Below are 26622 nucleotides of genomic sequence, written 5' to 3' on the forward strand. Positions count from 1 at the left end.
AGGATTTGAGACAGTTTGTATAATTAAAAAATACAGGTGTGAAAATAAGGGCAAAATGAAAAGAAAAAATAAAGACAAGAAAATAAGATGGCCCTGGAGTAAGATTGGTGCAAAAAAATGCTCGTGGTAAGATTATTCAGTACTGGTGGAGATGGGCTAAAAGTCTAGCTCTGAAATCACTTAACAGGAGAACTAGAAAATGATTACTTATAAGGATTAACTGTCCTCACTTCAGGCTGATAATCTTGCTCCCTGTTTCACAGGGGAAAAATAGTAGAAGCGATCAGGAGACTTCTCCCAAGATCCCACAACTGGACTACCTACATAAATTTTCATATTCTTTGCTTCCCTGCTTCAGAAGAACTGTGACAGAGGTGTCAAGCCAACTCCCTTGTGCATTAGCTTCCACTTCCTCCCGCTTACTCAGCAGTGTTCTCCCAACAGTCTCCTCTCTCTCCTGCAGTTCCAGTTTTCCCTGTTGGATCATTCCTACCAGCATAAAAATATGTTGTCCTTTTTTCAGTCTTTAAGAAGCAAACAGACAATGAAAAAGGAATCTTTTCTGACCCAACTTTTTTCTCTATCTACTGCTACCCCATCCATTCTTAGTAAGAAAAATGCTAATCAAAACTGCAATGAGATTTTTTTTCTCTCTTCAGTTTGGTAAAAATCTAAATCTTCATAACACATTCTATGAATAAGGCTTGTGAAAAAATCATATGTTGCTGGTAGAAATGCAAAATGATAAAACATCTGTGGGGAAAATCTTGACAAAATGTATCAAAACTATAGATGATTTACTCTTTTATTCATAATCTAGGAGAGTCAGTTCAAGAGGAATACCTGCATGTACAAAATGACATCACAAGGCTGTTTGCTAAAACATTATTTATAATAGCAAAAGTTTAGGAAAATTCTAATTGCCCATTAATAACAGATCAGTTAAGTAAACAATGCTATAGCCACAAAATGGAGTTCTATGCAGCAGTAAAAAGAATGAGATCTATAAACATTGATATGGAAATGCCTGTCTTGTTAAATTAAAACTGCAAGGTGTCGAGTAATTTTTTAAATTTCTGACCTTTTGTAAAAGAAGGGGAAAGTAAGACTATCCATATTTGCTTGAGCTTTCATAAAGAAACTTTAAGTAAGAACTAATAAAAATGATTACTCATAGCAGACAGTCTAGAAAGTTGAGGGGGGAAAAAAAAGGTCTGTTCTGATCAGTTCCAGTCTTATTTTCTGTTTTAAGCTCTCACATACTTTAATGCAAAATATGAAATGATGATTTTCTCAAATCATGTGTTGCACTTTCTTTGGAGCAAAGTCATGAATATATAGTACTTGCTAAATTAAGTTTTTACATAAAATGATTTTTTTTTAAATTCTGTTCCTAGATCCATATTTATTCTCTTGGAATGACATTGTATTGGGGGGCTGATCATGAAGTACCTCAGAGCCAAGTAAGTCAAGTTGTCACATTTGTACAACTTTACACTTTTTAAGAAGTTCTTTGTATTTATGTGTTCTACAGTGTGTTGTCAGGCACACCAGTGTTTCTACACTGGTTGTTCACATTAATAATGTCACACTCTCAGAATGAAATAATAAAGTACTAAAGAAATTATTTTTCTTAGACTGTTCTTAGAATTATAGCAGTCACTACCTGTTTCAACAGTTCACTCTGTGAAATATAGTAGCCTCTTCAAAATTATAGCGAGAGAAATGGGAGTCCACTTTATTTCTTTTAATTTAATGACTGATAAAGGGGGCTTGTAAATTTCTTTGATGATTCATTCTTGAACAGAAAGTGATAACCTTTTTTGATGCAAAAACTGTAGGAATAATAGTAGCTCTAACTATGTCTCAGAGTTTTACTTCATTACTTTTTCTCTTGTCACTTCAAAATCATACTTCACTACTCCTGCAGCAGCAGACACAGATATTAAAGTAACACTTTGTGGGGCCTTAGGCTCTGATGATCATTGGGCTGCTTCTAGTCTTTATTTTCTAAAATAACTGATCTCTTGAAGACACAATAGTAAACATAGTAATAAATATAATCAAAAATTTAAAAATAACTGTATTTCATCAAAGATGTAGCATACAGAATTGTGTCATTTTAGGCATTTAGAACTCCAAACAAAAGTAACTGTGTTTTTGGTTTTTTTTTTTTTAATCAAATTAAGAAGCAGTAAGTATTTTAGGCTTATATTCTAAAATTCAGACATCTTAAGATCAATGAAAAACGAATGATAGTCTTCAACTTGGTTTGGTTTCATTTTACATCATGAAAAATACTGTATATTTACTTTCCTCAGTTTCAATTCTATAAATATAAATGAGAAACTTAAATTATTACTGGAAATAATAGGGTCATTTTATAGAACCTAACTTACATGTAAAATGTGATCACAGCCTATAATTTAACACTTTCTCTTTTCTGGTAACTGAAAATAAAGTCAGTGTATCTATAATGTGTAAATTGGATGGGAAGTATAAACATTTACTTCTATTTCACTGTCAGATATCATAACTGTTTTGGAAATATTTAATATTAATTCAGAAGTATTTATTAAGCACCTACCTTATGTCAGACACTGTACCAGACACTAGGAGTATAATGTTCCATGTCTGTGGAGTCCTATCACAGGTACAGACAACCAAAATAACCAGTTACAACACAATGTGACAAATGCTATGTTAGGGAAAATGGAGGGTGCTATGGAAAACCAAGCGTTGGAGCCTCTAACTAGACTTGGAGGGTTAGAATAGGTTTATTAAAGGACATTGCTGCTAAGCTGAGCTCTAAAAGATGAAATATAATACCCAAATGGATGAGAAGTGGAAGGGAAGGGTCACAGGTAAAGCATATGTTTAAACCAAAGTGGATGTACCAGTTCAAACTCCCATAAGCAATGCTTTTCTCCTCACCACTACTTCGTATTATCAGTCCTTTATTTTAACCATTCTACTGAGTATATATATAGTGACTTCTTTCTGTGGTTTTAATTTGCATTTCTTGGTATGATTATTGGACATTTAGATATAATATTCTATAAATTATGTCAACTAATTAAAAAAAAACTCACATTTTGGCTTCTGTTTCACCAGCATAATGACAACTTATATTTAAATGACCTTGAGTCATTGCAGTATTTGAAATCTCTTCTAAGTTATCATGAGTGTCAAATTACATTAAATATATATCAAATATATTCCTTTTTTGAAATGTTAGGAAATTGTTTATTCCCCCCAAGTAGTGTATATATATAAACTGCTTACCAAAATACTTGGATAACCAAAACATTCCATTTCTTAATCATACCAAAACACCTCAGAGTTTTTCTATAATACCTCCTACCTTAGGAGATGTCTGTTAACCAACTTCTGCTAATAAAATTTTTGGATTATAAAAATGTAAAATGCAGTCAAATATACATGCTACTAGGTAAGAAATTTATTTCCTCCAGGTGTGTTTGGTGTGGTTCCTGTGACCCTTGGAATGGTTTCTCTCATGTTAGTTAGATTTACTCACACTTGCCAACATTACCTTTTCTTTCTTTGTATGCAGCCTATCAAGCTTGGAGATCATCTCAACAGTATACTGCTTGGAATGTGTGAGGACGTTGTTTATGCTCGGGTTTCTGTTCGGACTGTCCTGGACGCTTGCAGTGCCCACATTAGGAATAGCAATTGTGCACCCTCATTTTCCTACGTGAAGCAGTTGGTAAAACTGGTTCTGGGAAATCTTTCTGGGGTAAGCCACAGTTCCAATTGGTCCTGTAGTCATACTTTAAAGTTTAGTAGCATTTCACAAAATTTTCTTTAAATGTGGATAGCATTTTCTCAGTGAAGACTAGGAACAGGAGATTGAATTTCAGGTTCTAATGTTAATTGTTTATTTGAAACAGTACTTAAAAATCTAGAAACCCATTGCAATAATTTAGTCTCCTAGATTTTATGGGAGTTAGTCTTTTTTTAGAACTTTATTCTATCAGGTATTATAGAATCACAGCATGTTAGAGCTGAGAAGTCTTCTTGACTCTTTTCTTACATCTTTTCCTATGGAGCTTTCAGTAAGTGATTCTACCTACTGTGAAAGTCGTATGGACATGCAAAATGGGTTTTAGAATTATTTAAGTGCACTTTCTGTTGCTTTATACCTCTTTCTTGCTCACTTATTAGTCTGGACCCCTTAGGTATTCTCAAACCCTCCCTACCTTCTTTGGACATTGGCACCTGGTATGTAAGAGGGATGCATGCTTGTATCCCTACTAGATTGTCCCAAAACTGGGACTCCTTTATTTTCTCTCTTGTCTTAGATATGAAGAATCCCAGGACTAACAATCTCTATATCTAATAGTCCCATTGCTGCATTTCTTAAGCTATATTCTATCCCATTTGCTCCAGTTTGGGACCCCCCCCCCTTGGTTTTTGATATTTGATGTAGGTCTAAACTTTATCTGCTCTGACCCTTTAGGTTATGGTGCCTGAGTCCCCCTCCTTTATGTAGGCTTTGGATTAGATTTACCGCTGTCACACAGGGTTCTTGCTGGCTTCCTCTTAATTCCTCATCCCTAAGGGTTTAGTTCTGCCATCTTAACCAGGATGTCGTATGGCTGGCAGGGGTATATCCAAATTCCACATGCTTTGCCAGTTGATAAGAAACAGGCTCATAAAGTCTTCTAGGCAGATGGTTTGTAAACTGTACCCCAAGGAGCCTTTGCGATTCTGTAGTCAGAGGAAGGGAGGTAGTAGAGGCTAAGTGAAGAGAGTTCTCGGCTGTTTATTTCCCCTCCTTAACTAGAGCTGATTTATTTGTTTATATTCCTGTATGTGATTTTTTTTTTTTTGGAACAAAGATAAAGCTACTAAAACTTTGATCTTCTATTCAGACCAAAGTTTCCCAGATATTTTGAAATATATTTTTGTTTAAAAAATTTTCTCTATGGTCAAATAAAGTTGAGGAAAAACTATTTTAGGAAAATTAAGTATATTTTCACCATAAAACTTCCCAGAGCCTTTAATACACTAAGTTGTATTACTAACCCTCAAGAGGGATAGGCACACAGGTGAAACATTTCCCAAACTTATATTGGCCTTTTTTCACAGATCTTCTCATAATACTGATATTCTGTAAAAACTCGCTCTGAGGAACGTTGATCTGTACTAACTTCTTCACTTTATGGGCATGTTTCCTATTAATCAGCCAGGGATTTAAAAGCTATGAGATTTTGAGGGGAAAGGATACAAGTAATGACTGGGTTGAAAGATAGCACTTTGAGCTAGATCCTGTAGACTAGATAGAAAGGGTAATCCAGGCAGAGGGAAGTAAACTTGGACAAATGCTGTGAGATGGGAAAGAGCAGGATGTTTGAGGAACAGTAATAAGTCTGATATGGGGTGTGCTGTGGGGTTGTTTAGTGGGAGAGAAGAATAGAAAGGTCAGTTGGAATCAGCATGTAGAGATCCTGCCTTTCTAAGTAGAAATAATAACACTCCCCTCATCCATTGTTGTTGCCAGTCTCCTGGACATCACTGGGCAGAAGTAACTCTCACAGCTACCTTTTTTTTTTTTTTTTTTTTTTTTGCGGTACGTGGGCCTGTCACTGTTGTGGCCTCTCCTGTTGCAGAGCACAGGCTCCCAACGCGCAGGCTCAGCAACCATGGCTCACGGGCCCAGCCGCTCCGCGGCATGTGGGATCTTCCCCGACTGGGGCACAAACCTGCATCCCTTGCATCGGCAGGCAGACTCTCAACCACTGCGCCACCAGGGAAGCCCACAGCTACAATTTTTTAAGTGTTTACTTTGTGCCAGGCACTGTGCTGAATGACTTATGTGCTTTTTCACATTTATTCATCACAACCCCAGGTTACAAGAGATAATTTCATCCTCATTTTAGAGATAATGACACTGGGGCTCAAATAGATTAAATAACTTGCCCATGGCCACACACATGGTAAATGACAGAGACACAATTGGAATCTGGATCTCTCTGACCCCAAAGCCATTAGCTGTCAGCCATTATGCTCCTTGGAAGCTGTCATTGCCTCCAGTCGCTGATAGAACGAGTTAGTCTTTCACTCAGTGTGAAATTCACTACAAGTGACTATAATTCTTACTTACTTACTTAAAATTAATTAGCATAGAGTAAAAGTCAGTAGTCCAGCTTAGTTGTCCTGGTTTTTCCACTGATTTATATAGCATGTTTGACCTCAATTTTACTTACCTGTAAAATAGGAATAATGGTACATACCATCCACCCATATTACTGAACAGTTTTGCAAATAATTATTTCAATGTTGATGAGCTGCTTCAAGGTCCTTAGAATTTTTCCTTGCTATTTCTCCCTTTATTGTAATATGAAGATAATAATAATATGTACCACATGAGGTTTTTAGATAATTAACATAAAGTATTGTAAAGCCCTTAAGGTAGTGCCTGCTTTATAGTAATTGCTCAGTAAATGACAACTATTATTAATAGTAGTGTCAATGCAGGAATTCACAAAGATGATACAGGATTTTATCTCTTCAGTTACTGCCAATATAGTGCAATGTGGACCAGTATTATTTATATAACTTAAACGATAACATCATTTCAGAAATAGTTCCATTTAAGTCTTCTTATAGGTAGGAAGCATAATACCTCGAATACTACCTTAAATGGATTTTTAATGCATACTTAAATAAGTTTCACTCATGGAGGAATATTAAAATGTGTGTATGTGTGTGTAAACAGATAAGTGTGCATGTTCTTGGTGCCAGAGTTAAGTAATTTCTCTTCACCATTCTCTCTCCTTACATTTACTTCTTGAAGTTTCTCCTCTAATTGATCAGCTGAATAAATACAGTATTCTAACATTTCACCCCTTGTAATGTGGAATTTGATGTGCTTTATGTTAAACAAGTGCCCTCCGTTGAAGTTATTAAAGTTTAAGACTACTTAAACGTTTTGTTCTAAAGTGTCTCAAAAGAGCATTGATTTAAATTTGTCATCCCTCAATATGTCTATTTAGTTTAAAATATTTCTCAAATGTAATTTCTGGCAGGCAAAATCTAGAAAATTATTTTCGAAAATAATTTAAATCAGCACCCTCAGTGCATAGTTGCAATTAGGAGAGAGCTTTATCATACCAGAATTAATATGGTTTTAAAATTATAGTCACACTTGAGAGGTGAAAGTGGTTATCAGTTTGGAAAAAAAAAGAATACTTCAAGTATGTTGTTTTGAAATGGAACTCATTTTAACTACTTTAATTTGGCTAATTTTGTTCCCTAGTTAGCAGATTAGTCTTTGACAGATGTTTCTTGGCTTTTATTTCCTGAAGATGAATTGGCCAAAACTAAACTACATAAATCTTATCCAAGGAATATATATTAACAATAGCAGACGTGGAGTGTTTTTACTTAAATGTTATCCTCTCCAAGAATTATCTAACTGGTGTCATTCTGTAGACAATTACCATGAAAATAAAAGGGAGATTCTATTGTCAAACTTGACTTTTGATTACCTATGTACAGACGGATCAGCTTTCCCGTAACAGTGAGCAAAAGCCTGATCGAAGCCAGACTATCCGAGACCGATTGAGAGGAAAAGGATTACCAACAGGTAAGAGTATATTAATAGGAAACTTTTAGGCTTTAACCTTAGTTATTATTTCCTTTACAAAATCATACTTAACCTAGCTTGGAAATCTGGTAATTGTGACCATAATCATAAGTGTGCAAAGTGGAGGCACCGTACAGATAAGGAATGCTATGTGTATTAATATATAAATCCATGATAGTTATGCAGAAAATGTTAATACAATCAGGACACCATGGTAAATAATTTCTTTCCCAGTATTGTTATTGTAGCAATAATATCATTTTTTACTTTATCATGGTATTTTGTATTAAAAATACATTTTAAAGTACGACAAAACACATATTTATGAACATAAATGCTACTAAAACAAAGGTTTCAGAAAGCAACATTATTCTTGTTGCATACTGTTATTTTCTATTCTGTTTCTTTTTTTAATGCTAATCGCACCCCACTAAATTGATTTTATGACCAACGAATTTCATGACTTAGAGTTACCAAATACTAACTTAGGTTATATGATGCTGACTAAGTAAAGACTGATGAAGAGTGGTCTTGCTATTTGCCAGTAGCATTGGATAATTATAGGTTCTACATAGTTATTAAATTGATTTTTTAAGGAAATGAATAGAAATTCAAAACACAAGAAATGGAAGTAGAAAAACTAAATTTTTATCTGAAAGTTTATTTTTCAGTGGTAAGTTTCAAGCTTGGCTTATTTATAAAATGAACTTTTGTTTTTGTTGATTATCTTTGTTCTCTTTTCATCAAGCAATATTGATAATTATAATTTAAACATTAACAAAAATACTTTGTGGGTGAAATATTTTATTGTCTTAAGTCTTGAAGCTGGGGTTAAAGTAAATGTAAATATTGCTTAAATATATTCTAATAAAACATTCTAATTGATATAGTCAGATTAAAATGTTAAGATGTTTAACTGCTTAATTAGATAATCAGAGCACAGCTATCTTATTTAAAACCTATGAGAAACTCTCATTGTGAAAACTAAATATAGACATTTGATTATCCGGACTAAAAGTTTTGCAGAATTCAGAACTCTCATGTCTGAGAGGGAAGGATGTGCCCTAAGCAAGTGTACTGCTTCTCTTAAGAAGTCAAAGAAAAGCAATGAAATCATTTCTAATGGAGTGATTCTGTAATAATGCAGTTAGTTCTGTGTCTGTTTTGGTACTTTCATTTTACTTATTGAGAATAAGGATTGTTTTTCTGAAAAGGTACTTAGCTTTCATATCATCAGTATAGTCAATTTACTTCGGGTTACATAAAGTTCTGTTTCTAATACATATATTATTAGTTTATGCATGGGTCAGAAAAGAAGGCAGACTTTGCTTAACTTAGTTTTTACAATGCTTTGATGGCAATTAAAAAAGTATTTTTAACCCTTCCTTATGTTTTCTTACTATACTTACGTCCTTATATATATAGGTACCTTCCTCTCATAGGTAAAAATCTGTTTTCTTTTATCTTAAAACAATACTAGGATTTGAGGTAAGATATCATGTGAACCTTGGTGCTAAGAATAGCAGCACTTTGTTAATCTATCAAATTTTGAATCAATTCCCTGTTTTAGAATAGAATGAGTCTTTTTCAAGGAGACACAATGAATTTTTTTTTTTTTTGGCTGCGTTGGGTCTTCGTTGCTATGTGCAGGCTTTCTCTAGTTGCAGAGAGTGGGGGCTACTTTTTGTTGTGGTGCTCGGGCTTCTCATTGCCGTGGCTTCTCTTGTTGTGGAGCACAGGCTCTAGGCACGTGGGCTTCAGTAGTTGCAGCACGTGAGCCCTAGAGCATGAGGGCTTCAGTAGTTGCGGCGCATGGGCTCAGTAGTTGCAGCACTCAGGCTCTAGAGAACAGCCTCAGTAGTTGTGGCACATGGGCTTAGTTGCTCCACGGCATGTAGGATCTTCCTGGACCAGGGATCGAACCCATGTCCCCTGCATTGGCAGGCAGATTCTTAACCACTGCGCCACCAGGGAGGTCCACAGTGAATACTTTAATAAGTAAACGTTAGATTTAAAAGAAATGATTTGTTTCTCTTATTTATCTTCTTTCTATTTCTTCCTTCCTTCTTATTCTCCTCTTATCTCCCTGTCTCCCCTCCTCCTTGCTTCCTTATTTCTCTTTCCTGTTCTTTCTCTCTTTTCGTAGCTCCCTTCTGTCATCTCCTGCTGTCATTAAGTGGCCAGGATATGAAATTGAAGTTTGTATGCTTGGTTGTTACTTGTTGATTTAGTAAATATGTTATATTATTATTAATTTTTAAAGATAGTTTGTTTTTTCTAAGAATAAAAAATGTTCCCAAATATATGAGACTCCCCCATTCTATCCCTCTTCATCATGAATCTACAGAATCTGCAGAAAAAGATCACCCCGCCATATTTAGTTTATCAAATTTTAAAGACTCACAAGTGTTAACATAGTTTAGATTATATTACTTTCAATGATTCAGAGTCTTGTTGTTTCAGACATCAATTGTTATGTAACATTTTAGAGGTAGCAATAGAGATTGAAATGAATCTATGCCAACTCTATAACATACTTTTTTTTTTTTACTGGTAAGTTATTTTGTTTTATTTTTTTAATTTTCATTTTGTATTGGAGTATAGTTGATTAACAATGTTGTGTTAGTTTCAGGTGTACAGCAAAGTGATTCAGTTATATCAATACATACACATGTATCTATTCTTTTTCAAATTCTTTTCCCATTTAGGTTATTACAGAGTATTGAGCAGAGTTCCCTGTGATATACAGTAATTGCTTGTTGGTTATACATTTTATCTATAGCATATTTTAAATAGCAGGTTATTTACTTGTCATTTACATATATACATATATTTGTGAAAACCATATACTAAATTAAGCTTTCTGGACACATAGATGCTAGAGATGGGGAAAATCCACTATTAAGCATGTTAGTTTTTGTACGTGTTAAATGAATGTTTGTTGATTGAATGAGTATGAGAAAAAGTTTTATAAAAATATTAGATATAGTAATACATTTGTAATAAAATGTTAATGGTTCTGAAAAGAAATATATGAGACTATGATTTAATTTTTTAGATAGCCTATTTTAAGCCTTAAGTTGTGTGCAGAGTAAAAAATAAACTGGTAGTTTAGTTCACCATCTTGGCTCATGTTATTAGACTATTTTATTATAACAACAAATGTATCAGAAGTTTTAAACCAAAGTATTAATGCCTTTTATTTATGACTTTGTTTTTGTAATATTAAGACTTAGTATTACTGTCTAATAGTGCTCTAGAATTCTTATGACTAATAGACTGTCCAAATGCAGATAATCTAGAAGTGACTGTAGTAACTTAAGAAAATTAACAGAGAAATCTGTAAATAGACTGTCCATAGATTTTAATTCTCTAATAATCCTATCTTCTTATTGGAGAGTACAATCTCTCCGATATCTAAACTCAAGAGAATTTGTAAGGAGTTACAATTTGTCACTCAGGATAAACCTAAATTAGTTCCTGTAGTTGGGGTAGAACTAGAGGTTCTTATACTTAAAGAAACAATAGCCTTTTGGATCCTCAGCCTGTCTTAGCCGTTGCTTACTGCTAAGCAGTAAGGAAAATATTACTGCTCAAAGTCTCTTTTAATTTATCTTTAATAAATTTGTAAAACCACATCTCAAGGACAGAATCCACACAGTATACTAATTACAGACATTACCAGACAGAAGCCATTAGGAACTAATAGTCTGTGGCACACACTTATTAATATAACTCTTAAGATTAAAAAAATTAACTCATGAAGAAGAAATATTCTTCTAGGACACTGGTGTTACCTTTGGGCAGTGCCAGTTCTTAACTGTCAGTGGTCACTTGCAGCAACGCAACGTTGTCGTATTACATTAGTAGTAAGGCATTCTCTTTGATGCAGACCAACCTAAAGCCTTTATGTAGTGATAACTTAGTTTATTACATTCCTGACCACTATTCTCAATAAATAAAATGTCAAGATGGGCAGTGAGATACAGAATTAGATTAAAAGAAGTAAGCAATTTTAGACATAATGCCTCGTATCTAAGTGATCTGATTGTTCAACTAAAACTTAACAATAAAATTTTTCATTTATGAGTAAATGACCATAAAAGGTCTCTCCTTACATCTTACCTCTGAGATCTGTTACAGAAGCTAAGGCCTAAACTAGTGGGCTGTGTGCCTCCACTCTGTTATATAATACTGTCAATGCTGATAAAAGGCTTCACTAAGCAGAAAGAAATCAAACATTTCCTGCCAAGAAAGCTTAAGGTGGAAACCTACACCTTGATCAGATCAGCATGATAGTGCTTCAGAACTTGGGCGTATTGATAATATCATGTTTCTTTTTTTATGTACCTGAACACATTTGTGAAGACAGATGGGGAATCGGGGAGCCTCTTTTAATAGTGAAATGTCATTTTGAAGTTAGCTTCTAAGAGATGCTGTGAATTTTTTGAGACTCAGTGTGAGGAGAAAGATGAATGATGATATCCCATTAAGGATAATGTTCATCATAAATAACAAAAATAGTTAAAACACAATGTACTTTACAAGGAAGATTTTTTCAATTTAATTTAATAAATGGAATATGTTATATTATGAATACTCTTTATGATCTTAAAATTTTTTATTCATAGCTCTTCAACATTTATTTATTGTTTGCCATTTACTTTTTAGCAAACTACGCACCCTCTGAAAGAAAATGTTTGTGGTTTCATTTTAAATTTGAATACTTATAATTGTATGTAATCTAATGTTGTCTGTAAACTGTTTCCGAACTCAGAGCATCTTTAAAGGTGGAAAAATCTACCTATAGTCACTAATTGTTCTGTTCTGAATAACTTAATTTTTTAAATTATAGAATCTAAAACTTTACCAGGAGATCTTTTGATTTCTGGTTTTATGACTTTCTCTCAAAATAACTTAAATTCTCCCTCAGATAATTATATGCTGAGAAAAATAAAATAGAAACAAAATTTAGAACTTTATGTTGCTACTTGTTCAGAAGAGCTCATAATAGTTCAAATGGGTTAGTTCGTTTATCCTGTCACCTCTAAGAAGAAGACATAACAAATTTTATCCACATTTTTGTAGATGGAGGAAGTGAGAAACAAATTAAGTGGCCTGCCCCAGCTCAGGGGTTGAATGACAAAGCTAGTTAAAACCCCATCTTTTGACAGTAATCTTTCTGGTAGATTATGCTACCTAAATTGACTTTAAAAGGTTTCAAAAGTTATATAACCAGTCCATTCTGCAAGCATTTTTTTTGGAATTTCTTTTATCAGGAACAGTAAATACAAAAACAAGTAAGACATGATCCCTTACGTTATTGTTCCAGTTGGGGGTGGGGGTGAGGAAATGAGTAGGAGTGATGGCAGATATATAATAAAATGGTTAATTTTAATACAGTGAGAGAATGTCTTCATAGAGGTCCAGCATGCTCTGTGAGTTTAGATGAAGGAGCTTCTAACTCTGCCAGGATAGGAAAATACCACAGAAAGCTCCACCTGAAATCTTTTAAAAAGTAGCTACAATGGCATTGCTTTCAGAAATACCATTAGTTTAATTTCCTGTGATCAAAATGAGTAGTGAGCATAGCTATTAGGTGAACTTAATTAATGATTTCAGTGCTGCTTTTTGCTTGTTTAATAAAGTAATTATAATAGCCTGGGCACATGTTTGGAAAGATCTGGAAAGCATCTGAAGAAATTGCATTTTGTCTAGTCTCAAATATAGTTATTTGAGGTGACACTGGTATTAACAGTAGATGGTTTTCACTTGTTTACTAGACTGAAGCATCTAATAAGAGGGCCTAGAATTCCATGTTTTTCCTCATTTATATGTCCAGATGCTATATTTGAACTCTAATTTTGAGTTCCCAGATTAGTGAAATTTTTTCCCTAGTGCTTTAGCAACACAAAGCAACTATGATACTATATTGCTGTGTATGATGACATATGTATTTTATCCACCTGTGAAGTGTTAATCAGGCAATTACATATCTTGTTGTGTAGTTGAAGATAGTGAGCATCATTGACATGACAAAACGCATTGAGACTCCAGCCAGTTAGGAATATGTGATTTAAGAATAGTATGTTTATAACCAGCTGAAATCCACCTCTCTGTGTCTCTACCTAAAGATATGTCTCCTTTTTTTCCCCAAAATCAAAGAAAAGCAGTCCTAGGCTAGAATATCCACTGGAGAAACCACTTACCTCAAAACATCTCTTTCCTACCACTTCCTTTCTTTTCCTTCAAAAGGTCATCCACACTCAGTTTCTCCCTTTAATGCTTTAGTAGCTCATAGCTCTTACAATTTTACTTTAGAGCATTTGTAACAAGTATATACGTACCACTTTGAACCTTGTTTCACACTTCCACAGTTTTTTTGCTGTTTTCCTGAAGAGTATCACTGCCCTCTCCCTTCCCTCCCCCGCCATCTTACTTTCTCACTTCTCTTCCTATGTCACCATGCCTTTCTTTGTGCTGTTGGCTACTAGAAGAGAATTGTGGTTCAAAATCATTACTTTATAAGTAATAGTCATGAGATGTTAAGTTAGCTATCACAACGTGATTTCCAAACATATAAAGCAAAATGAGCCATATTTTGTAGAAACAGAGTAGGAAGTTAATATAAACCTTTAAATGAATTATTTTCATTATAATTTTGTTCTACCCTGAAGAATTTAAAATAACTTTCTGAAGTTTTTAATAACCATGAACTGAAATATTTTATATCTATTAATTTTTATAAAGACAATAAAAACCTAGCATTTATAAAGCCATAGTTGTCCAAGAGCCACCTTATTAGCAATTAGTTTTAAGCTTCATATGACAAGTGAGAAGACATGGCTCTTTTAGGATACCATGGCCCAGTAATAGATAGCTGGTAAATACTAATGACTTAAAAGAGAATAATATACCGTTACGAATGTAATAGACTCATGATACATTTGGAAAGTGATCTATTTCAATAGTAGTCAGCTTCACTGAAGAAGTCATATTTAAAATAAAACTATAGAATAAGAAACAACTAACCATAAGAAAGGTCCTAACATTTAAGAGACCTTAACAGAGAAAAACCTGTGGCCTGGATGGAATAAGGAAAGTGGAGATGAGACTAAAAAGGATTCAAGTGGCATGCCCAAAAGGAGTCTAGATTTTATTTGGAGTGCAATAGTATGCCTTTGAGACTTATTAAGCAGGATGGTGACGTCATGGAATGTGTTTTTAAAAGTTAGTTCTGGCTGCTGGGTGGAGGGTAGTCGGATGAAAAAAGAAGCATGGAGGCCATTGCAGTTATATAATCAAGTGATAATGTTAATTGGGAATAGGGTGATGCCAGTGGAATTGGAAATAACGGAGTAACATATCTTTGAGAATTTAGATAGCCAGCACTTTCTGATGGATTTGATATGGGGAATTAAGAAGATGAAGGGTTTCAGGAGGGTGCCCGTATTTCTGTTTTGAGCCATCAGTTGGATAATGGTGCCACTCATTCAGGTTGGAAAGACCAGGGTAAATGGACATCTCTGGGTATGGGAAGCAAAAGATTAGTTTTAAGCATGTTCAGTTTGTGGTGCTTCTGAGATATACTAGTAGAAGGTCCAGTTGTTTCAGACTGGAGCTCCCAGAAGAGATCAGTGCCAAGAAAATAAATTGGGGAGTTGTCAGTATGTAGATAATATTTAAAGCCTTGTTAATAGGTGAAATTGTATAAGGAAAGAGTGAAAAGATAAGGTTCTAAAACTGACATCTGAGGAAAGCCAACATTTGGATATCCAGTAGAGGAGGAAAAGCAGACTTAGAATGAGCAGTCTGAGAAGTAGGAAGAAACCAAGCTTGTACAGAGAGGAAAATGATTCGTTAAGGGATTGTCATCACTATTAGTTGTTGCTGAGAGGTAGGTAAGAAATGGATGCAGAAGTGTCCATTGGATTTGGTAATATGGGTATCATCAGTGATATATGATGAGAGTTGCCAAGGTGTAGAGGAATGGGAAGTTGACTAAAGTGGGTAGATGGGAAGTGAGAAATTGGAGACAGCAGTAGCTGGAGGGGAAATGTGGTAATAGGGGAGAGGTTTTGTTTAGTTTGGTTTTGTTATAGAGATATTAGAGCACGTTTTGTGTACTAATGGGAATGACTCAGTAGAAATGGGGGATAATGAAGATGGAAGCAGAGAGGGTAGAAGTTAATTAACCAAAGAAATAAAATCTTTGATAAACTAAGAGGAGGGAGGAATTGAACACATATCGGGAATTGGCCTTTGGTAAGAAATTTCATCCTTTGAGACAGTAGGGAAAAGATTGCAGACATGGGTGGATATGTAGAATTAATCATGGAAAAATGAGTTGTCTTCTGACAACTATTTTCTTGGTGGAATATGAGACCAGCTCATCAGGCAAAGAGAGATGAGAGTTAAGGTGGGAAATCTGAAGAATGAGGGAAAATGAATCAGTTGTGGAAAGTGAGTGAACTTACTCTTAGCACATGATGTTGAGTGTCCGAAATGGTTGACCGTGAATTTATGGTGCTGCCAAAATACCCACTTGTTTGATTTTCTCCAAGTTTTGACTACTTGTTGGTAGTCAAGATAGTAAAAGAAGGCAAACTGTTGAGTTCATCTGTGATTCTATGATCTGTAAATCCTTTCAATTCTTATTTTTTATCTATTGTATTCTATCAATTTTAAGAGTATCTTTGTTCTGTATATTTAATACAATTTTAAATTAATGAGTCAATATGTGGTTTAAGAATGTAATTCACTGAAATACTGTAAGATAGACATATTTATCAGTTTAAAATTATTTTATATTAGAATCTAAAGTCTGTGGCAATCTATGTGTCTAGATGTGGTGTGGTATATTTCCCAGTATTCTGTAGATCAGGGGTCCCCAACCCCTGGGGCCACGGACAGGTACCGGTCCATGGCCTGTTAGGAACTGGGCTGCACAGCAGGAGGTGAGTGGTGGGCGAGCGAGCAAAGCTTCATGTGCCACTCCCCTTTGCTCCCCAGCGCTCACATTACCCCCTGAACCATCATCCCCCTCCCCCAGTATGTGGGAAAATTGTCTTCCGTGAAACCAGTCCCTGGTGCCAAAAAGGTTGGGGACCGCTGCTATAGATGATGTGCCCCCAAATAGGCGATGTTATCCTTATTTGCACTTGAGTGGATCCATGTTCAGGGGGAAAATGAGTTCCAAGAAAACATTTGAATCTAATTTTCAAGCAATTATGTGTTGCCATTCTGAAATTAATTTACTTTTCTATGATTATTAAGGTAAAATTCGTGGTCAGGGAATTAGAGCTTATAGTTGTTACCCTGAAGAAGCAATTGACTTCTTCAAATGAATCAGTAAACAATTTATTATTATCAGGAAGGTTTTAGTCATCATTTTACATTGTAACCATAGCAAATAGGTTATCAAAGAGGGATCACAGAAGGTCATGCAGGAAATCTTCAGTGTTTATGGGCTATTGGGTTAGTAACTATTTTTCTACATTTCTCTTTTTAATAGTGGAGCCATATATATGTGTGATTTTTGTTGTTGTTGAATCTATGAATTCAAAAAATTTCTGGTTGGACATTTTTGCTGCGCCTCAATGCATTTAGACTGCTGCCTTAAAAAAAATTAGAATGGCATACTGGTTTTAACTACATCAAAGACTAAAGCATAAATAAGAATGGGTAATTTCTTCTAGTTGACAAATATTGATACATTGTGTTCAAGAGGAAAAACTATTTCAGTACTTGATGGTCTGCCATGGAAAAATTGTTTCTTACATAATTTAAACACAGTCAAATTGTGTGGATTTCAAACATAATCAAATTTTCTGAAAACATATCTAATCATAATAAAACTTCGATACTTAAGAATTCCAAATAGTACAATCTTTTTTCCATCCAGAATATAGCAAGAATTCTTTGTTTCTTCTTTGAACATGTTTATTTAAATGACCAGAAAATGGCAGGGCTTTATATTGAAATAATACCTATTTGAATTATATCTTTAGAAGTTAAAGGAGTATACTACATATTCTATTATTACCCCAAATCGTTTCATGAATAATTAATATTCTACCAAACTGGTTAGTATCAGAAACTCTTATCTATTTTTTAAAATCAAATCATTCACCTTTGAATATAAAATAATGCTACTTTAAGAAGTAAGTTCAATATATTATTGATATCATTAGGTTAGAAACATTGAACTATGAAAAGTTATACAAACATAACATCTCTTTCCACTTCCCTTATCATCACCACCATCCCATTTCATCTCTCTTCCTCCATTCGGAGAATTAGGAAATTGCCCCCACTTTCATTGTCAGTAGTAAGGTTACATTCCAGTTATTTTCTAAAAATTCTGTGCATACATGATAGATTCTTATCATTCCAGGAAGAAGCTCTACTTCTGATGTACTAGACACATACAAGTCTCCGTTCTCTCATCAGACCTTTCTTAACAAAGGGCTTAGTAAATCTATGGGATTTCTGTCCATCAGAGACACACAATATGAAGAAGTTTATTTCAAGGACATTTCATCAGATAATAACTCTGGACATGAAGATTCTGAAAATTCTTGCTCCCCTTACCAGTTCAAAACTAGTGGCCCAGAAAAAAAAGCTATCCCTGGCATTGATGCACTTCCCAAGAAGAAGATTTGGGCTTCATCCATGGACTTGCTTTGCACAGGTGACAGAGACATCTCTTCTGGGGAGACTGACAGACACCAACACTGTCTGCCTGAGGCGGTAACAGTACGGACTTCAACTACTCCTAGGAAAAAGGAGGCAAGATACTCAGATGGAAGCATGGCTTTGGATATCTTTGGCCCTCAGAAAATGGATCCAGTGTTTCACACACGAGAATTGCCCACCTCCTCAGCAATATCAAGTGCTTTGGACCGAATCCGAGAAAGACAAAAGAAACTTCAGGTTCTGAGAGAAGCCATGAATGAAGAAGGTTAGTAATTTCGTGTGTGTTTGAGAGAGAATTGAATTGAAGTATTTAAAATTGTGTTTTGAAATAAAGAAGGGTTAGTAAACCATTCCATAAGTCTTATTTCCACTGCCAAACCTTTATAGCCAAATTAGCGTCTTTCTTCTCTATCAATTTCTGTTCTTCCTTCCACAAAAAACCCTAATCAAAGTACAGTGCTACCACAAAGTCATCCCTACTAAACACACCCAGTCCAGCCACTGTATAAGTCTCTCAATGTTTTAGGTAGGCAGGAGCCATGTTTTCTACTTCTTTTTAATCCTCCACAGCACCGGCTATCATGCACTATCTTGTGGGAGGCTTCTGTAAAGGACTGGTTCGTGGAAATTAGATGCAGTTAATCAAAATCAGCAAACCCAGGGAGGCAGCGTAGACTGGTGACAGTACAGTGGTTCCCAAACCACCAGCTTCAAAAAACACATTTTGGGACACGACTCCTGGAGATTATAATTTCTTTGGTCTGGAATGAAGTTTTAAATCTACATTTTTAAAATCATAGTGTTTAGGTTTATAGATTTAGAGTCAGACAACCTAGGCTTGAATTATTTACCCAACTCAGTAGCTATGTGATCCTTAGTTCAGCAGCTGGGCTTAATCACTCCGTCTTAAGTTACCCTATGTGTAAAATGGGCTTAACACAAATAAATTAATTGGGTAGTGAATGTAAAGTGATTAATAAGTCAAATTATTACAATCCTAGTATGGGGGCATAAAATAACTTCATAAATTATCAGTTATTATTTACAAGGGAAAACTCTGTTTCAAAAGTACCTATTCACACACAAAGTACAATATATTGAACAGAACAAAATTATGTTCTAGACATGGATAAAGGCTGTTTTTAGTATAGATAAGTAGAAGAGAGGGCAAAATAAGAATTTTCAATCTAATCCTCTCCATTTTTTAAAAGATTTATTTATTTATTTTATTTATTTTTGGCTGCATCGGGTCTTAGTTGTGGCACACGGAATCTTCGTTGAGGTGTGCGGGCTTTTCCTTGCAGTGCGTGGGCTTCTCTCTAGTTGTGGTGTGCAGGCTCCAGGGCACGTGGGCTCTGTAGTTGTGGCACGCAGGTTCCAGAGTATGTGGGCTCTGCACACGTGGGTTCTCTAGTAAAGGCGCACAAGCTCAGTAGTTGTGGCACGAGGGCTTAGTTGCCCTGTGGCATGTGGGATCCTAGTTCCCTGACCAGGGGTTGAACCTGTGTCCCCTGCATTAGAAGGCGGATTCTTTACCACTGGACTACCAGGGAAGTCCCTAATCCTCTACATTTTTGAAGATTAAAGTTTTGTAACTGCCGCTTCTAGACCCCTGGAACATAGGTGATTAAAGGGAGCTTTAAGGTGCTTCTAGTTCAGTGAGAGTAGTAACATAATCAAGGGTCATATTCATTTTTAAGATCATGTCCTAGTGAATATTTTTGATTCATAGGTTACCTTGACAGTACTCTGCTAAAGGTTTGGTCTGTTACTTAAGTTTTAAGCATAGTTCTAGGACTGAAAATAGACCCCACATTGTGCTTTACTTCTCATAAATGAAGTTTTGCACTTTTTTTTTCAATTCAGGAGTTGCAAATAAGTGGGGAAATTGAAATTATGGAGGAAATTATTGAACACTTAACTAATATTATGGGTTTGTATATAATTGCATTGTTAAAAACATTAGCGAGCATTATGAGATGGTCAAATATAACCTAGATCTAAAAACTTTCAAAGACTTAAAAAGACTTTTATTTTCCAATGAAAATAAAAACTTAGAAATTTGTTTTATGCATGATTTCACTGTTTAACTCTGATAAGTAAACTTTTAGAGTTGTGACAGCAAAAAGCAGTCACTTTGTAGCTTAAAATAAAGTCTCTCCTTTCAGAAGTTTTATTTCATGACTATTTAGTGTTGCACAACTGCTAACATATGAATATAATTTATCCTGACATTCTTATGAGCATTCCCTCATGGAGACATTTATGTAAAGAAATTCTGCCCATTGTGGGAAAAAAAAATTCCTCAATGATTCAAATAGATAAAACCATGTTTGTCTCAGAATATAAATAGTGAAGATACACACCAGTTTAGATGACTGTTTCTAACATTTAAAAGGTTGACTGGTATATTTTCTTAACATGTAAATATTAAAATATTAATTTATAATGTTTTCAGGTGTACGTTTCAAAAGATTATCTGACTTACTATTTGGTAAATTAATAGTAGTTTGGATTAGTGAAGTGAGGAAAGTGTTTTTTACCCTTGAACCTTGGTTGAGAGTCAAATAGTAAAACATCAAAACTTTAGTGAAAATATTTTTAATTTGTTAAATTATGCTACAATAAATAGTCTGTTTAACATGTTTTGTTTGAATAGGTGATTTATGGGGATTTCCTATAAAGTGAGTATTAAGTCAAATTATGTCCTAGTTTGCATAGAAGTCTTTTATCTTCTTGGGAAACATGTGCATGCATGTGTGTGTAAGTGTACTATGGAAACTCAAATAGACCAACTTGTTTTCAGATATGCATATATATATCTGCAAAGATGATATATAATCTCTGTAAACTCTTATTTTTTCAAAATGCTAACTTGTTACAAAAAAAAAATTTCCAGATTTAGAAATTTTAGGTTTATTATAAGAGATAAAAGAAAAGGAAAAGATTTCTTTTTAAAAATAAATATGCTTTCAATTATTTGATATAGGACAATTTCTATCCTGAAATCTTTCTTTGGTATTGAAGAGTTTTCAAAAGCATTTGCTCCCACAAAGAACCTACCCATTTTCCCCCCAGAGTATATTTTATAACCAAGTTAAGGAAAACAGAACACCTTGAAAATGTTGGTTTATTATGGAAATATAGCACCTTAAATAAACTCCATTATTATATAGTAACTTGCAAGTAGTAATAAATTATATTTGCTTTAGACTAAAAGCATTGTTTGAAAGGAATGTTTGAGGTTTGGAATTCAAAAGCAATGATTTTATTAGTTATTTAGTTGAATAATTTACTGGTTTTATGCTGTGCTTTCTTTTTCTAAAGGTAGGATAATTTATGTTAGCCGAGCAAAGTACAGATTGCCAATATGAAGATTTCAGCTAGTATACAAAGAAGAAAAAAAATGGAAAATAATATAAACCCATTTATCTCATTTAATTCTTATGAATAGTAGGCTTCATAGATCCCTTTTCTGTGGACTAAAGCATTTAAAAATATTAATACTCTGGGGGCTTCCCTGGTGGAGCAGTGGTTGAGAGTCCGCCTGCCGATGCAGGGGACACGGGTTCGTGCCCTGGTCCAGAAGGATCCCACATGCCGCGGAGCAGCTGGGCCCATGAGCCGTGGTCGCTGAGCCTGCGCGTCCGGAGCCTGTGCTCCACAGAGGGAGAGGCCACAACAGTGGCCCACATACCGCAAAAAAAAAAAAAAATACTCTATACAGTTTTTGTGATCTTTACAATTGGAAGTTGCTACTGGGTATCAGTAATTTTAGAATTAGAGGAGGTCTTAAAGCACATGTGCTTGGGCTTGTGAAGATTTAATAATGTACCCAAGATCACATAACTGGTTAATGATAAAGTTTCCATTGTTATGGGAGATTGTAGATTTCCATGAGAGATTTCAGCATTCCGTCTAAGAATTTCCCACTACATGTTACCTCTTAATTTTTAAAAAAGGATGTGTTGCAGTGTCCACTGGGATAATACAACAGTCAGAAGAAAAGAAATTGCTAAATTGCAGTTTGTTCTTTGGGGCACATGAGGAGATTCATTGAACTAATGGGAAAGACAGTTGTCTCCTTCAACCTCAAATGTATAGCCCTTACCTTAGCCCAGGCCCCATCCTCTTGAAAGGAGCCTGTACCTAAATCAGCTCCATAGCATCTCCTCAGCTGACAGCATCAACCAGCCAACTAGCACAGGGGAAATCAGACTTTAAAATCACAGAGTTCGGTGTTGGAAGGAATTTGGATATCATTTAAATCAAACATCTCATTTTCAGAGACCCAGAGTAGACTAGTTTGCCAAAGGAAAGACATAATTCATAAATCATAACAGAGCTGAATTTAGAATCCAGGTCTCTGAAGCCCCAGAATAAGATCTTTTCTATTCTGCCATTCTGATTTCAAGCAGAAACCAGAAACATTTCAGATATATTGTTGGGAAAATATTTTACTGCCTGGGAAGTTGGACATTCAACTAACCACCTAAACAAACCCCTTAGGTCTCTTCCTAGTAAAATTATATAATTTTTAATACAGTAAAACAAGATATAGAGGCTCATTTGGTTTTTCCTTCAATAAACCACACTGGATATGGGTTAAGGTGGAGCTCCATTGTGTCATATCCTCTATTGTGGCAAATAGTGGGATTTTGTTTTGCTTTGTTTTGGATAGTGTTTTGATGGGGCTCTACTGCGGTAGGATCTGTAAGATGGTTATCCTGTACCTGATGGCATAAGAGAGTAAACTATCAAAAAGCAGTGATTGGTATTGAGTGCTCTAATTTCTTTGGGAACAAAATAAAGTTAGGAACAAAAAAGATCCCAAGAAAGAAATTGTAGTTGAAGTTTAAACATTATAAGATTATTATGATGATTATTAATAGTTTTCTACATTCATAAAGCAGTGAGGGAGGGGCAGGAAGAAACATAACAGCTTTCTCTCATGGAAACTAGTTTTAAAATTTGATGTCATTCCCTTTTTTTGCTTTATTCTTTTCATTTCACTCTTTTCACCTCAGCATAGGACTGTACTGTTATACGCTTTTCCCTTCTTCCCTGTTCCCAGTATTTTCTTTTCCACCTGTCTCTACTCCATCTCAAGATCTGAGAAATTGTCTGTTTTCTAATGAGAGTATCTGTTGTCGTGTCATTTGTGGTGTAATCACCACACACTTCCTATCCATTGCTCTGTGGGTTGGCAGCACATTCCTGATTATGAGAGATTGAGTTGGAACCAGTACTGTGAGTATAGTATGAACAGCACTCCACACCCTGGGTGGGGACTATGAATAGAATTTTGCTTCCAACAGTCAATCTACTTTATGTCTAAATTAAGTATCGTTTCCTCTCTTTCAGTGCTGTGGCCTCTGGTCTAGCCTAGTTTTTGCTGTTCTGTGACTGTTGTGTGAATACAGCTTAAACTCTGTTGTGCAGCTAGAGTATGTAAACACTCAAATATGTGAGCTTGTTCTCATTATTAAGGCACCTTAATGTTTCATTTCCATTCACATTCATTCCATTGAACTTGAAAGTGCATATACTTTTTTTTTTTTTTTGGCTGTGTTGGGTCTTCGTTTCTGTGCGAGGGCTTTCTCTAGTTGCGGCAAGCGGGGGCCACTCACTGAGCGAGGGCCTCTCTTGTTGCGGACCACAGGCCTCAGACACGCAGGCTCAGTAGTTGTGGCGCATGGGCTTCATTGCTCCGCGGTATGTGGGATCTTCCCAGACCAGAGCTCGAACCTGTGTCCCCTGCATTGGCAGGCAGATTCTCAACCACTGCACCACCAGGGAAGCCCGCATATACTTTTATAGTTACATTTCTGAAGAGTAGGAGGATGGAATCATAAATGTTACAGTTCATCATAGGGGATGCTACTAGTGACATTTTAAGGAGAGAGAGAAATATTTTCAAAACTTATCTTTTTTTTCTAAGAGCCAAAATTGGTAAAGATGAACTACTCAGTTTTTATTTTTTCCTTATTTCCCTTAGAATAGCAACCCCCCCACAAAAAAGAAAAAAAAAGATTGAGTCATTATTTGGATTACTCCATGAACTTAAATAATTTAAATAATCAGTTTCCACAGAAGTAAATATGAATAAGAAGGGATTTTATGTGATATTGGTCAAGTATCACATGTACTTAAGTATTAATGACTTTATTATTATACTACTAAGATATAAAATATTTTGTAGCTCTGAAGAGCACACTATTATAGATGGATTCAACATCTTAACCAGAAAGAATCAAGTGCCTACTATGTTTCCAGGGCTGAAATTTAAAGAGATTTATGTTTTAGACCAGCATTGTCCAATGGAACTTCAATGGAGGAAATGTCCTATATCTACAAAGTCCAGCTCTGTAGTTACAAGCCACATGTGACTGTTGAGCACTTGCATTGTAGCTAGTGCAACTAAGGAACAATATTTTATTTAAAATTACCTAGCCATTGAGTGCAGCTTCAAACCATTCTCACACAGTTAGTCCAGTAAAAAAATAACCAAAGATTGGTTTGAAAAGCATTTGAGAAGAAGTATTCAGTAAGTCATTCTTTAGCTTAAAAACAACTGAGCATAGACATTTACTTCTCTTCTTTGATTTATCCAAGTGAAAAAAAATGAAGTTGCATTTTTAAATGCTAAGGAAAGTTACAAGTGAAACCAAAATGAGCTTTCCAGTGTCTATAATCATAGTAATATAATACTGGTTTTGGAGTCCACAGAAATCAGAGGGTACTTTATCAGAAATTAGGGACCTAATTTAAATCTAACTCATACATAGTTAACATAGACCCAGTTTGGCTTTGATATAGAAACCTTCTGAAAAGCATGGATCGATATGTTTTAAGAAAGATTTTAAATGGATCTTACTAGTAATGAGTATCATCACAAGGTTTAAGACCCAACAGTTTTAGCCTCCAAAATATTTCTTCATTTCATTCCAGTCTCTCAATTCCTTTGTTGCCCATGGACTATAGAATTAGCTTTCTAAATTGATCTCTCAGCTATAGTTTGTCCTCTGTTTTACCTGCCATGCAAATTTGAATACATTTCTTCTCTGCCTTCAGCCATTTAATAACTTTTTATCAGCTGAGCAGGATAAAATTCAGGCTTCTTAGATTATGGTATTTAAGGCTTTCCATTATTGTGTCTCTCCAGTCTCACCCTTTAGCATTTCCCATCTCACAAGTCATTCCAACACCAGGGGTATTCGCGCGCTCTCTCTCTCTCTCTCCTCCCCTCCCACTCCTCTTGCCCTCCCTCACCAATTTCCCTCCCTCCATACAGGCTATTTTATATTTTCATGCTTTTATTCATGCAGCTTTCTGCCTTAAAAGACTGTCTAAGCTTTCAGGCATTGCGTAGCTCAGGAAGCTTTCTCTCATCTTCCCACTTCCAGATGCTGGCCTATATTTTTCATTGAAATTATTTGTTTTGAAGAGCTTTTTTCTCCTCTCGTAGACACCAGAAATTTGCCCTGGTCTAATTCATGGCTACATCCTTAGTATCTACGACTATGCCTGGCATATAATAGATAGTCAGTAAGTGTTTGTTAATCTAAACTGAATATTGCAACATGGCTATTAATATTAAATGTTTAGTATATTCAGTGGTGCTATTTCAGATATGGAATACAACAATATTCTCTGATGAATTATGCTATATCGTGAGGAGAAATCCCACCTCCTTCTCCTCTGTTTTGTCCAACTCTAAGAGAAAATCACATGCTTGTCAGTCACAGCCTGACCAACCAACAGCAAATGCAATCACTTTCCTTTAGAACTCTGTACTGTTTGGAAGCTTTAGAAGGGGCAGTTGAAGTCATAACAACAAAGGATCCTGGAGGATGCTAGAAGAGTGGTACAGCTGGCCCAGATTTATGGCTACTGCATTACACAAGACCATCATAGAGGAACTGTTCACTCTTGTTGCATTCCTACTCTGCACAAATTTTACATCTATAAAGTAATTTATATTTCACAGAGTATTTCTCCATATACCTTTCCTCATTTATATATATTCATACTTGCATGTGTTCTGTTTCTCTTTGTTAAAAATTCTGTTGATCACGCCTAGCTCTCAAAGGATTTTAGAATATATTCTATTCATGTATCATGCAACATAGTGTAATATAGAATACAGTGGACTCTAGTGATCATAAACAAGGTACCATCTCTAATCTCCAGAAATTAACCCCCTCAAAAGAAAGCATAGAGGAAAACACTTCATACATGAATACATAATGTTATTACTTTTGTTTCTCTGCTTTATTTGAAGGTTGAAATATTTTATTTGTTAGGAC

General features: G+C 35.2%; 1 protein-coding gene across 12 annotated transcripts in view; it reads left to right on the top strand.

Annotated features, from left to right (window-relative positions):
• Positions 1-26622, top strand: part of PTPN13 (protein tyrosine phosphatase non-receptor type 13) — a 235670-nt gene that overhangs the window by 96617 nt on the left and 112431 nt on the right. For 10 of the 12 annotated variants that reach the window (XM_079919588.1, XM_079919591.1, XM_079919593.1 and 7 more), the window contains 4 exons: positions 1398-1463; positions 3575-3760; positions 7528-7615; positions 18012-18578. In XM_079919588.1, the coding sequence (XP_079775714.1) occupies positions 1398-1463; positions 3575-3760; positions 7528-7615; positions 18012-18578 (907 nt within the window). The remainder of the gene's footprint in view (positions 1-1397; positions 1464-3574; positions 3761-7527; positions 7616-18011; positions 18579-26622) is intronic. The other 2 variants (XM_079919595.1, XM_079919598.1) reach the window with 2 other exon arrangements.

Source organism: Stenella coeruleoalba, assembly GCF_951394435.1.
Source record: "Stenella coeruleoalba genome assembly, chromosome: 4".
Lineage (NCBI taxonomy): Eukaryota > Metazoa > Chordata > Mammalia > Artiodactyla > Delphinidae > Stenella > Stenella coeruleoalba.